Source organism: Podarcis gaigeae, assembly GCF_964106915.1.
Source record: "Podarcis gaigeae genome assembly, chromosome: 8".
NCBI lineage: Eukaryota > Metazoa > Chordata > Lepidosauria > Squamata > Lacertidae > Podarcis > Podarcis gaigeae.
Genome location: NC_139684.1, coordinates 592,859 through 606,984, shown reverse-complemented (window position 1 = coordinate 606,984; position 14,126 = coordinate 592,859). Strand labels below are relative to the sequence as shown.

General features: G+C 48.6%; 1 protein-coding gene across 2 annotated transcripts in view; it reads left to right on the top strand.

The window, feature by feature from the left end:
* ZMAT4 (zinc finger matrin-type 4) overlaps positions 1 to 11,395 on the top strand; it is a 296,262-nt gene extending 284,867 nt beyond the window's left edge. The window contains exon 7 of one of the 2 annotated variants that reach the window (XM_083753412.1): positions 10,984 to 11,395. In XM_083753412.1, the coding sequence (XP_083609538.1) occupies positions 10,984 to 11,002 (19 nt within the window). In that variant the 3' untranslated portion in view covers positions 11,003 to 11,395. The other variant, XM_083753413.1, reaches the window with a different exon arrangement.
* Positions 11,396 to 14,126: the final 2,731 nt, after the last annotated feature.

Below are 14,126 nucleotides of genomic sequence, written 5' to 3'. Positions count from 1 at the left end.
GTCTTCACATGCACATCGGGAAAGGGAAAAACAACAACAAAGAAACAGTCTTTGTGATTGTGTTGTGCCTATGGTTGCATCAAGTCTCTTTTTTGGTGTGGTGCAGGAGCTGAATGACATGGCCCCCCAAAAAGCTTGATAACTATATGTACAATGACACCAAGACTTACATGCAATCTTACATGTGACCTCATTGAGGTTGCTCTTTTATTTACTATTTTTTGCAGTGTTTGGTTAAAGTGCAGTGGGAAGATATTTTTATTATTATTATTTAGGATTTTCTTGTTTTACAGAAGTGTAATGTCTCGTATTTTTTCCCCCATGTAACATTTTTACAAATCCGTTTCATGTGTTAAGGCATTAGGGGGAGAAGGGGAAAAAAAGGGAAAAAGAAAGGGGGTGGAGGGAGGGAAGATGGATGGGGGTGGGGTCAGGTGGTGGTGTTTCTATTATGCTTAATGTATGTAGAGTTTGGTGTCAGCGTTGTTTGTGTTGTTCACTTGTGTTCCTTTGGTGGTGAGAGAGTTTGGGGTTGGCCTAGGGTGTGATTGTTTGTTTGTGATTGGCTGTGGTGATTTTTGTTTTCGTGTGTGAGTGGGGTGGGTGGGTGTTTTGGATCAGGTTAGCCATATTGATTTGTATGCTGTTGGTGGATTATTGTCGTTGTCCTGTTGGGCTGTGTATGTGATAAAGGGGAGCCATACCGGGGTGAAGGTGTCTTCTACTGTTTGTCCCCGTGTCAGTTTCAGTTTATTAGTTAATTTTTCCAGTAGGGCTGTTTCCCATACTATTTGGTACCATTGGTCCATGCTTACTCCTGACAGGTCTCTCCAGTGTCTGGTTATGGTGTTTCTAGCTGCTGAAAGTAGGTGGGTTATGAGTTCTTTGTGGTGTAAATGGGCGTTGTTGTCTTGGAAGATGTTTAGTAGGGCCAATTCTGGGGTGATATCTAATACTTGTTTAGTTATTTTACATATTTCTTGTATGGCTGTTGCCCAGAATAGTTGGATTTTGGGACACTCCCACCACATGTGGAGGTATGTGCCTGTGGAGGTGCAACCTCTCCAGCATTTTGGTGAGGTTCCTGGGCGTATTAGCGCTAGTTTCCTTGGTGTTAGGTACCACCTGTAGGTGAGTTTCAGTGTGAGTTCTTTTCTTTTCGTTGATATGGATTTAAAGGGAGGTTTAGACCACATTCTGGTCCACTGCGTGGGGTTAATCTCATAGCCTATGTCATTCTCCCATTGTTTTTTGATTGCGTCTAGGGGGTTTGTGGGATTTTGTAGTAGTATTTTGTATATTGCGGATACCGTCCCTTTACTGTTTCCCTTTGTTGTTAGGAGGAGGTTTTCGAAGGTTGTCAGGGGCCTAGTTGCTGCTAATTTTACTGTTGGGTTGTTTAAGAGGGCATGTAGTTGGTGTTGTGTTAACCAGGGCATTTGGGAGTTGTCAGAGCCGCCCCTAGGTCCCAGCTCACAAAGGACCAACGCCAGGCTGTCGTTATGTACAAAAGTCTTTATTGAAGTTCAATTTCCATTTCAAAGCCGCAGCGTGCAGCTCTACATCTTAAAGTCTAGACCGGCGAAGTTCCGTCTGAATCTCCTCCCCTTCCACACCAGTTTAAGACTCTAGCCTTGCTCCACCTCTTCCTTAGCTCCTTCCTCCTCTGGGCCCTCCTGCCCGCTGGGGTTTCATCCTTTCTGGACTCTTCTGACGCTGACCCCCCTGATTCTTGCCCCTCCTTCCGGCGGGCTTTAGGACCTGGTTCCCTATCCGGGCTACCTGCTGTGCCGCTCGCCTGTACATTTGAACTTGGCGCGCACGCCCAGCCGGCAACCCTCCTCCTGACCGTTCCCTCGCTCTCCGATGGAGGCGTGGTCAGCCCTGACTCATATTCTCTCGCTGGTGGTGAATACGCTGGCCCCGATACCTGGTACTCCTCCCCCCCACTACGCTCTGGTGGGGAAGCTGGTCCTGATTTCCAACTGCTGCTCTGGGAGTCTCCGCTGGCCCCTTGCTTCTGGGGTGTCCCTCTTGGGACCCCCCTTGCCCCGGCCATCGGCGCCCCCTTCTGTGAATCTTCCGATTCGCTGGAGAGGCTCATGGAATCTCTCGGGCTACTGTCATCTTCTCCTACGCTGCCCTCGGATTGCTCCCCCTCGCTCTCCATCACCTCCCCTCCCTGCGCTCCGCTGCGTCCCTGACATACATCCCCCCCTCGAAGCCCCCCCTTTCCCCCTCTCCCTCTTCTGGCGTGGGTTCCGGGTGCTCCAATGCTGTGGGGGTGAGTGCCGGATACAGTTCTTCCCCCCTGGCCTGCTGCCAGTCCGTGATGGGCACATCGATGTCGATCTCCTCCGCTTCCTTTTCTTTGCAGGTGTGCTCGAACCCAGGGTCCTCCCCCAACCCGTCCATGCCCTCCTGTCCCCCCATCTCCTCGGGTGAGGCTGCGTGCCAGGGCCCTCTTAGCAGTTCCCTGCGCCACTCCTCCTCGGGTTGAGTGTCCCACCAATAAGAGCGGTCCGTACCAAAGCCTGAGATCGACCCCTCCGGCGAGGTAGTCTCCGGCGCCGTTTCCTCAGCTGAGGAGAACCCCTGAAACGTGCTGGCTGAGAGTGTGGGTGTGAAAAGATATTCATCAAAATAATCTGCCGGCATGGGTCTGTGTGGGAAAAGTGCATGGAACTCGTCTTTGAGGAATTGCTCCTCCACGGCATAGTCCGGTACCCACTTGTTGGTGCTGGCCGGGGTGTCCTCCCTGGCGAGTAGATATTCAATCCCTTCCTCCCCCCATCTCGAGTCTAAAATCTCCTTGGCCTCGTTGAGTGGCTCCACCCTCGGCGACCCCCCCTTCGTGGTCGCTTCCCTGAGCGGGTCTGGTGCTGTCTCTGGCGCCTGAAACCTGTGAGGTGCCTTGTAGGGCGTGAGCACTGATCTATGAAAGACTGGGTGCATTCTGGATCCCTCCGGGAGTGTCAACCGGAAGGCCACTGGATTGGTCTGTGCCTCGACTTGGTAAGGCCCTAGCTGCTTGTGTCCGAGCTTTTTCTTAGCTAACGATCTGGCCGGTACTGCCTGGGCCGCTAACCAGACCCAGTCTCCCACCTGTATGTCTTACCCAACTCTACTGTGTCTGTCTGCCTGCATTTTGTATGCATGTTTTGCTAGTTCTAACTGCCTCCGGAGTTGCTCGTGGACCTCCTGTAACTCCGTTGCCAAGGCTTCTGCTCCCTGTGGCTCCCCCTCCCCCACTCTCTCTAATCCCGGGAAGGTTCTGGGATGCCGCCCATTGTTGGCGAAGAACGGTGTCACCCCCATGGACACGTGCTTCGTGTTGTTGTAGGCGAACTCGGCCAGCGGTAGGTAGTCCACCCAGGTCGAGGGCTGTTGATTCGCGTAGCATCTCAGGTACTGCTGCATGATGGCGTTGACCCTCTCCGCTTGTCCGTTGGTCTGCGGGTGTCGTGCCGACGCTAAGTTGATCTTGACGTTCAGGATGCCCAGCAGCTTCTGCCAGAAGCTCGAGATGAACTGGCGCCCCCGGTCGGACAGGATAGATCGTGGTGGCCGTGCACCTTGAACACGTGGTCTATGAACAGCTTGGCGGTCTGTTCCGCTGTGGCCACCTTCGCGCAAGGAATGAAGTGGGCCATCTTGGTGAACATGTCCACGATCACGAGTACTGCTGTTTTGCCCCGCGAACTGGGCAGATCCGTGACAAAGTCCAGGGCCACCCTCTCCCATGGTTCGAGTGGTGTCTGTAGCGGTTCCAGCAGTCCCGCTGGCGGCCTGTGTACTGGCTTGGCCCTTTGGCATGTGTCGCACCTCGGGACGTAATCCGCGACTTCCCCCCTCATCTTGGGCCACCAAAAGTCCCTGGCTACTAAGTCCACCGTCTTTTCTTTGCCGAAGTGCCCAGCGCTGGGCGCGTCGTGTAACTGCTGCAGTACTTTCGCTCGGAGGTCGTCTCCTGGCACGTAGAGGGCCCCTTTTCTGATGAGCAGTCCGTCGTGTATCTGGAACTCGTCGCCCTTCGCTGTGCCGCTGCGCACCTCCTCCATCTTGGATCGTGCGAAGGAGTCCGTCTGCAGCGCGCGACGTACCGCGTCCAGGTCCACTGTGGCTGAGGCGCATGCCCTCGCTTCCGGTGCGAAAATGTGCTTGGCCGCCGCCGGTGCCTCTTCCTCGAGATACTGCGGTTTCCTGGATAGCGCATCCGCCATGATGTTGTTGTCTCCCGGGATGTATTCTATCCTGATGTCGAAATCCGCAAAGAACTCCGCCCAGCGGATGTGTCTCTGGTTCAGGAACCGCGCCGTGCGCCAGTACTCCAGGTTCTTATGGTCCGTGCGGACCTGCACTGTGTGTTTGGCTCCGATGAGGAAGTGCCGCCACGCCTTGAAGGCTGCATGAATGGCCAGCAACTCCCTGTCCCAGATGGTGTAGTTCTGCTCCGACTTGCTGAGTTTCCTGGAGTAGAAGGCACACGGCCTCCAGTCCCCTTGCGGGTCTCGCTGCAACAGGACTGCCCCCACGGCTCTGTCTGAAGCGTCCGTTTCAACCCTCATGGGTTTCCTGGGGTTTACGTGCAGCAGCTGCTCTTCGGACGCGAAGAGATGCTTGAGCGTCTGAAAGGAGCGCTCCGCCTGCTCCGTCCAGATGAACTTCTTCTTCTTGGAGCTGAGGGTGTCTGTGATGGCCGCCGTTTGCATGGCGAACCCCTTGATAAACTTGCGATAAAAGTTGGCAAAGCCGACGAACTTCTGGACCTCCTTCCGATTGCGCATGCTCTTCCAGTCCAACACCGAGCGGACCTTGGCGAGGTCCCTTGTCGGATAGCTTGTAGCCCAGGAAATTCACCTCCGTCATGTCGAACTGGCACTTCTCCAGTTTGGCGTAAAGTCTCTGCTCCCGTAGTCTCTGCAGGACCTCCTTGACGTCCCTCTCGTGAGCCTCCTGTGATTCTGAGAAGATCAGGACGTCGTCCAGGAAGCAGACGCACTTCTTGTAGAGGAGTCCCGCTAAGACGTGGTGCATGAAGGCTTGAAAACAGTGGGAGCCATTTTGTAAACCAAACGGCATAACTCTATATTCATAGGTGCCTAGCGGCGTAAACATGGCCGTCTTCCACTCATCGCCCTCCCGCATACGTATGAGGTTGTACGCCCCACGTAGATCCAACTTGGTGAAGATGCGTCCCTTCCTCACCGTCGCGAGCAGGTCGTCGATCTTGGGCATGGGGAACTCCGTGGGCTTAGTTTTTGAATTTAAAATTCTATAATCAACTACCAGCCTCTTTTGGGGCGTGTCTTTTTTCTTCACGAAGAACACAGGACTGCCCCCCACTGCTTTTGATTCTCGGATGAATCCCCTCTTCAAGTTGTGATGTATGAACTCCCTGAGTTCCTGCAGTTCATCCTCAGACATGGAATACAGTCTCCCCGTCGGCAGCGTCGCCCCCGGCAGAAGGTCAATCTTGCAGTCGTAGGGCCTGTGGGGAGGCAGCTTGTCCGCTTCCTTCTCGCAGAAGACCTCCAAAAACGCCTTGTACTTGTCGGGTACCGCTTGCAGCATGCCCAGTTGTAGCTGTGGTTCATCCTCTTGCCCCTCGTCTTCCTGGCTAGTCAGGATGCAGTGTTCTGTGCAGTAGGAGGAGCAGAAGGTCAATTGACGCTGGTACCATGCTAATGCCGGGCTATGCCTGTGCAGCCAACTCATGCCCAATACTATGGGCGTGTCTGACAGGTGGGTGACATTGAAGCTGATGACTTCCCGATGATTTCCAATTTGCATCATCATTGGCGGCGTTTGCTGTACCACCTGTCCCCCCAGCAATTCTCTTCCATCGACTGTGACTACTTTCAGGGGCATCGTCGCTGGCAGGAGCGCTATGCTATGTTGCTTGATGAAATCCACTCCTATAAAGTCTGCATTGCTACCAGAGTCAATGGTAATAGGGACTTCCATGGTGAGCCCATTGTGAATCTGGAGTGATGCGGTGAGCTGTACCACTGGTTTGGGTGGGAGGGGGGTCTGTGGGCTGTAAGATTCCTGGGGACTGCTTCACTGACTCGTCTGGCTGGGCCCCAGTGCCTCCGCTTCCAGCCAGACTCCGTCGTTTCCCTGCTGTGGTTCTCTCTGCTGAACTGCTTCTGTTACTGTTGCTGAGGCTGCAGTGTGCTTGTGGAACCTCTGGGGACACTATTTCGCCATGTGCTGAGCACTTTCACAGATGTAACACTTCCTGCTCCCTCTAGGAGGCTTCGCCTTGACTGCTCCTGGTGTTAGGGCTCTGGTTGCTGTCTGAGCCCTGGCACCACCTATCTCCATTGGCTCTTCACCCCCTCCCAGTGGAGGCGTGGAATGGGCGCGCGCTGTCTCTCTGGGAAAGAAAGAAGGCGATCTAGCTGGCGTGCGTCCCCAATGTCCTTCTTCTTTGCTCCAAGGACGTTCTTCCAGCCTCACTCCTATGGCCAGCACTCTCTGGATGACTTCCTTAGTGGTCTGGGGTCTCTCCCCCCTCGCAATTTCATCTTTAACCGGCCCATTCAGCCTCCCAGAACAGGTCCCGGACGGCAGCTGAGTCTTTTTCCCACCCTAGCGCGTTGACCAATGCAAAAAAGCGGGAGTGATATTGTCGCACACCTACATCTACCGCTGATAAAAAACAAGCGTCCATCGCCTTAATAAAGGCATCCGCATTTCGGAGGGCTGGGTCATTATCGCGCCATAGATTGCGCAGCCACGCTTTAGCTTCTCCATGGAGATGAGTTAGTATGAAGCCTACTTTCTCCTCCTCATCTCTAAAATCCTTCTCCAGCAACTTGAGCGCGAAAACTACGTCTGCTCTGAAGTTTGGATACTGCTGCAGGCTCCCATCGAAATGAGACACGAGGCTGCCTCCCCTCTTTCCTAGACCAATCTCCTCTGGTCTGGCACCCGGTAGCCCCTGTTTGGTTAACACTTCCAACCTGGTTTGCAGATCCCGGCAGGCAGCAGCTGCGTCATCCTCCCTCTTTCTGGATGCTGCTATCTCCATGTTAAGCCTTGAGACCGCATCTTGCAAGGCTGTTATTCTTTCATCGGTACTCATCCTTCCCGATCTTCGTGAGCTAGCAAAGCACCAAGTTTTGTCCCTCGCTGCGTCTCTCACGCTGCGAAGGTTTTTTATAGAGACGGAACTTACTGTCAGAGCCGCCCCTAGGTACCAGCTCACAAAGGACCAACGCCCGGCTGTAGTTATGTACAAAAGTCTTTATTGAAGTTCAATTTCCATTTCAAAGCCGCAGCGTGCAGCTCTACATCTTAAAGTCTAGACCGGCGAAGTTCCGTCTGAATCTCCTCCCCTTCCACACCAGTTTAAGACTCTAGCCTTGCTCCACCTCTTCCTTAGCTCCTTCCTCCTCTGGGCCCTCCTGCCCGCTGGGGTTTCATCCTTTCTGGACTCTTCTGACGCTGACCCCCCTGATTCTTGCCCCTCCTTCCGGCGGGCTTTAGGACCTGGTTCCCTATCCGGGCTACCTGCTGTGCCGCTCGCCTGTACATTTGAACTTGGCGCGCGCGCCCAGCCGGCAACCCTCCTCCTGACCGTTCCCTCGCTCTCCGATGGAGGCGTGGTCAGCCCTGACTCATATTCTCTCGCTGGTGGTGAATACGCTGGCCCTGATACCTGGGACTCCTCCCCCCCACTACGCTCTGGTGGGGAAGCTGGTCCTGATTTCCAACTGCTGCTCTGGGAGTCTCCGCTGGCCCCTTGCTTCTGGGGTGTCCCTCTTGGGACCCCCCTTGCCCCGGCCATCGGCGCCCCCTTCTGTGAATCTTCCAATTCGCTGGAGAGGCTCATGGAATCTCTCGGGCTACTGTCATCTTCTCCTACGCTGCCCTCGGATTGCTCCCCCTCGCTCTCCATCACCTCACCTCCCTGCGCTCCCGCTGCGTCCCTGACAGGTGTCTTATAGTTTGTCTTGTATTTCTTGTGTTGACAAAGGTTTGTTATTTTTATAAAAGTCTATTAGGCGATATAAGCCTTTGGTTCGCCAGGTTTTTATCTGGAGGTTTTGTGCTGCATGGTGGGATAATGGTTGGTACGCCAGGGGGATTAGTGGGGATGGGGTTGGGGATAGTTTGCCTATTTGTGTTTTCCATGCTTTGAGCATGGTCTGTGTGTACCTGTTGAGTGTTGTGGGGATTTTCTTTAGTTTGTTTGGGAGGAGTGGGTATGCTGTGGTGCAGGTATTTTCAATTGTGTCCCTCTCTAGGTGTACCCATTGTTTTGTCTCATCTTTGAGTGTATATGGGATTATATGTCGTATTTGGTTGGCAATGTAATATGCTTCTATGTTGGGGATTCCCCATCCTCCTTCTGAGGTGGGGAGGTGCAGGTATTTGGGGCTTATTCTTGGTTTTTTATGTGAGAAGATAAAAGAGTGTAGTTTTCTCTGCCAACTGCGGAGTTGGGTTGGGGGGGATCCAGATTGGGAGGGTTTGGAATAGGTTTTGGGAGTGTGATCATTTTGATCATGGCTATTTTGTCTGAGAGAGTGAAATTCATGTTATTCCATCTCTTTAGGTCTTTGTTAATTTGTCGCCACAGGGGCTTGTAGTTATGGAGTTGCAATTTATTGAGGTTTCTGGTTATTTGTACCCCTAGGTATCTGAACTTGGTGTGGCAAAGTTTTATTTTGGTGACCTTAGTGAGTTCTGTTTGGGTGTGAGGAGGGGTGTTGAAGCACATAGCTTCTGACTTTGTGAAGTTTACCTGTAGGCCCGACACCATTGCAAATGTGTTGAGTTCTCTGATTAGGGAGGTTGCTGTGCTTATGGGGTCTGGTGTTGTGACCATTAGGTCATCTGCAAAGAGCCCTAATTTATAGGTTCTGCCTTTTATTTCCACTCCCTTGATGTCTGTGGCTGCTCGGATGCGGATTGCTAAGGGTTCCAGAGCCAGGATAAATAAGAAGGGAGACAGTGGGCATCCTTGTTTCGTGCCTCTTTGGATAGCTATAGTATTACAATCCATATTATTAGTTCTGCATCTTGCTGAGGCTTGGGAGTATATTTGTTTGAGGATTTGTAGGAAGTTGGGGCCAAATTTCATGTTAGTTAGTACTGCTAATATGTATTTCCACTCTAAGCAATCAAAGGCTTTGAGGATGTCTAAGGACATAATTGTCAATGGGAGTTTAGTTGCCTTGCTGTGTTCGATCAGGTTCAGTAGTTTCCTGATGGGGTCTGTTATATTGCGGCCAGGGACAAAGCCAGTCTGGTCTGGGGCTATTAACTTGTGTAGGAAGAATTTTAGGTGGTGGGCCAAGATTGATGTGAATATCTTGTAGTCTTGGTTTATTAATGAGATTGGGCGGTATGATTCTACTTTGAGGCTGTCTTTTAGTGGTTTTGGGATGGAGACTATTTTGGAGTGGGTCCAGGTTTTGGGGATGGGGCCCCCTTTTATGATGTCGTTGAATAGGCGGGTCATGTAGGGCATCAAGGGTTCTTTGAATTTCCTATAGAATTCTGCTGTGAAGCCATCTGGGCCTGGGGCTTTGTGTGGTTTCATGTTTTTGAGGACCGCATCTATTTCCTCTGGGGTGATAGGACTGTCCATGAATTCCTGTTCCTCATTGGTTCCTCATTGGCATGGTCAGTCCTGCTAGGAATTTTTTGATTTCCCTCTCTGGTGGGTTATGGGAGGTGTATAGGTTGGAGTAGAATTCTGCAAATTCTGAGATTATTTCTTTGGGGGAGAATGTTATGTTGCCGTCTTTTTTGGTGATGCAGTGTATTCTTGTTTTGAGTGCTTTTTTCCTACATCTATTTGCTAGTAATCTGGAGTTTTTCCCTCCATATTCATAGAAACGTTGTTTAGAGTATAGAATGTTGATCATTGTTTTGTTGATTTCTAAGGAGTCTAGTTCTCTCCTTTTTTGTTCTATAAGTTTGAGGAGTTTTTTAGATCCTGTTTGTTTGTAGCGTGAAGTGCAGTGGGAGGATACAAACAAGCAGGAAACATTGAAATGGTCCAGCAAGCTGTTTATGCCATAACATAAGTTAATTTGAGAATTTAAAAGGAAATTTTGCAGAGGGGGGTTGGTGGTCACATGGCTAAAAGTCCTGCAGGCAAGGAACCTGAATGGAAAGGGCATTTTGAAGATGTTGGACCCCCATCCCCAGGTAATTTGAACATTTAATATGTCAGTTCTCCCCCTCCCCAGGGTAGTGAAGCATTTCACAAAAACAGTGTGTGGGCTTTGCCACAGCATGGCCACTTAGCTTATCATTTGGTTAGGTTTGTGAAATGTGTACCTTACTTCCCACTAAGTAAGTCCCAAAGCAATTTAGAATAAAAAATGTAAATGTTACATTAAAACCACAGAAACATGATTGAAAGCGGATTTAACTATGCAATAATATATATATTATGGTGCTGCCCCAAAACTCTGGAAAACAAACAGCTCTCAATAACCAAAATGATGACATGGTTGGTGCCAGGTTAGCCTCCCTGGAGAGAGCATCCCATAAAAAAGGGCTACAGATAAGGCCTGTTGTTTGGCCCACCTCTCTCCAGAGAGCCCTCAAATTTTGTGCTTTCATTCCTGTTGCAAATGAGTAAGAAGCTTCTTCCTCCCCCTTTTTTTTGCAGCCTGAAGAACCAGTAGGAGGTCATCCAAGACAATTTACCACCACAGTTTCTTCTCCAGAGAAGAGCTATGTTGACTATGACTAGGAGGCCTTCTGGGACAATGAGCACTTCCTGTGTGGCATCATTAATGTGTAGCTAATCTTTGCTTTGGACGATGAATGGATTTTAATTTTATTTTTATTTTGTGGTGCATAACAAGATTCAGATGGATTTTTTTACCCTTGGAGATAAGTCTATATATATTCAACATGCAATCAAGAGAGTATGTTTAAAAATGTAAAATATATCTTCAGAGACCATTGGAATAAAATATTTTTTTCTTTTTTCATATTTATTCTTAGATTTCTTCAGAGAGTATAAGATCCTATTAAATAGTCCATGTGATGTAAATAACGAGTCTTCAGCAAGAAATAAACATGATGTCTTCACCACATTCTGCATACTTCTTGTCATCTGCACTGAGAGGGGGAGAAAAAAATGGCTCTTGACCTTTGGAATGTAGACTGGAGACAGGTAGAAAAGATTTGGAAGTAGATGGAGAGAAGCATCACTTCCTGTAGTACATAATGGAGTCATGCCCCTTGGTGTCATTCTAGAAGTTGTTGGACTTCAACTTCCATCAGTCCCAGGCAGCATGACGAACCATCATCAGGTATGATGGAAAATTCAATCCAACAACATGTGGAAAACCACAGCTTTGCCATCCCTATCAGCGCCCTGCTCCCCCCGAAACACTGTGACTTCTGGTCAAACACGATATTGAAGGTGTTGGAAACACTGCAAAAACCATCGAAAACAGAAATAGGAGTGGAAATGGCTGAGGTTTGCTTATTTGCTCCATGAATGGGAATCTAATCTGTCCATACAGTCGTTCTCTGCTTCTGTTGTTGCTTTCAGCCCACAAACAATATACACAGTAACTGATTATGCACACTGCTTTGTGTTTCCTTTGCATTGAGCTTAATGGAGTGGAATGATTTAATGACAATATAACTTAACTACATGATTAAGTAAGTTATGTGATTTTGCCACAGCAGCAGTGAGATGAAGAACTAAGTTTCTGGCAAAAGACAAACTGCAGCAGAACGGAAACACTGCTGCATGTGACAAATACAGTGCAAAACAGAAAACAATGCATTCTTACATCACTAAGCAGTGGTGAGCCTGGGATGTGTGTACACTTTATGAGCAATGCCTCATTTCTCAAACCTTCAAACCTTTTTAAAAGGTATTTATTACCTTTCTCCAGGGGGTGCAATTACAGGCTCCTCCAGAATTTTGCACAGCGATGGAAACAACCACCACACAACAATTGCAGTTAGGGATGCAAGATGCATAGCCAGCCCCTGAGAAATGTCAATAGACTTATTGAAACTCTCTTGGCTTCTTTTGAGCTTCTCAGATGTTTCACCTAAGTAGTGACAAGAGACTTATTTGCCCCATGTGGCAACATTGTGCTACTCTCCATATAGCCAGCTGTTTCCAGAACAGACTCAGAACTTACTAGAGCCAGTGAGATCTGGATTTATTGTTGAAACAATACCACTCTGGACTCTGGACCCTGGACTATGGTCTAGATTCTGGCAAAAGCAGAACTCTCCACATCTCTGTCTTCAAGCAATGCAATATGAAATACTGTAAATGTTCTGGAATTTTGCATAATTTATAAATGCAGACATATATTCCAATTTGCTTGATTCTCCTGTAATCATTAACTGAGTTGTGGTTACAAAGGAAGGAGACTTTAGGGTCAAGGGCCCTCTGCCACCTTCTTTTGGAATTTAGAGAATTGATGGGTTACGATGTGCTTCAATGGTTGTCCTAATTAAAAAAAAATCAGCAGACAAGGTCACAGGAACCCAAAAAGTCATGGAATTTTTTTTTTAAATGTTTTATATTGAACATTTTGAAAGAGCAGTCCTAATTATAGAAAGCTGTCATAACTGATGCCAGTTTAAGTTCTCTGTTTGGGAGGAATTTGACACACCACCATTTTTGCTAACTTCTTCCACTGGGTTGCTAGGTCACATGTAAATTCTGCCAGCTGAACAAGGGACACAGGTAGGAAAGCCCAAGAAGCCAAGATCCACCAAATCCAAGCTCATCTTGGCAGATCTTAGGTTTGAATTGGGCTGTAAAATGAACATGTTTTACATACATACATACATACATACATACATACATCCATGCCAAACTCCTGAGCTATGGAATCTCTCCTTCAGATTCCCTAAAACTAGACCAAATTACTGCTCAAAGACTGATCCGCCAAAGACTGGATGACATCGATCTACAGCGAAATTATATGCTGGGGGGAGGTGTTTGTTCGTCTCAGAACATTGGTATCACTTTAACTTACTGCGTTCCATCATACCTCTCCTCCCTTTCGACTGTTGCCCATAGACTGGCCTTCACCAAAGCGAGGTTCAACGTTTTTCCCTCCAACGTCCTGAGACATACATTCTCAAAGGGCCAAGCCCCCGCCATGTGCGAATGTGATAAGGAGACACCGGAGTCGCTCCAGCACATTATGTTCACTTGCCCCCTGTTCAATGTGCCACGGGCAAATTTGTTGGGATCAATCATACAGAAACTAGAGGGTACCCCACCAAAATTCCACCTTGCCCAAATCTTGCAGGATAAGGATACTCATACGACCCTGAAAGTGGCAAGGTTCCTGGTCGCTGTCCTTACCCAAAAGCGACGCCAAGGAGCACTACAAGCTAACTAAGGCGTAGTATGCCATTCTATCTTATAGTATTTTATTGTTATAGTGGTGTTTTAGCGGCTGTTTTTCCCACGTGCACAAGTTGTTATTTATGTTATTTCCCACGTGCACAAGTTGTTATTTATGTGTCGTTTTTTACCTGTATGGGCCTATGGCCGTAAATAAAATTACTTACTTACTTACATACATACAGATAGAGATATATCAACAAGCAGAAATGATTGCCACAATTGCATAACAATTACAATTTATCTAAATACTTGAAATATTGGATCTCCAGGTGCAATATTCATTGCTCTTGGGAGTTCTTGTGACTTTGTATATTGCTTTTCTTACTCTTGGGGACCTGCTTTGTTTTAGTTGCCTTTCTAATAAGGCAGCTGCTTTCCATGAAACAAGGGGGTACCCAGAATTTCACTGTAATTTCCCAGTGCTGATTCATCCTTGCAGGCATAACAGGCTTCTGAAAGTGAGAGCAATTGTGTGCAGGGTTTTTTTTAAAAGCACTTAACCTAGGGGGAAATGCAAGAACATCTGTACTTCAAAAGCAGGTAACATTAAGCAGTGGAGTCTCCTCCATCCCAAGGATAAGGTGCCAGATTTTAAACAGTCCATTTAAAACTTTAAATGAGTACAGCACACTTAAAAAGAAAACATTCTGGACACATGTTTTTAAACCTATTTAAGAACTTCTGGCAGCAAGGGAGACATAAAATCAGGATTGCTGCCAATGTTTCTACTTGTACAGTGATTGCCAAT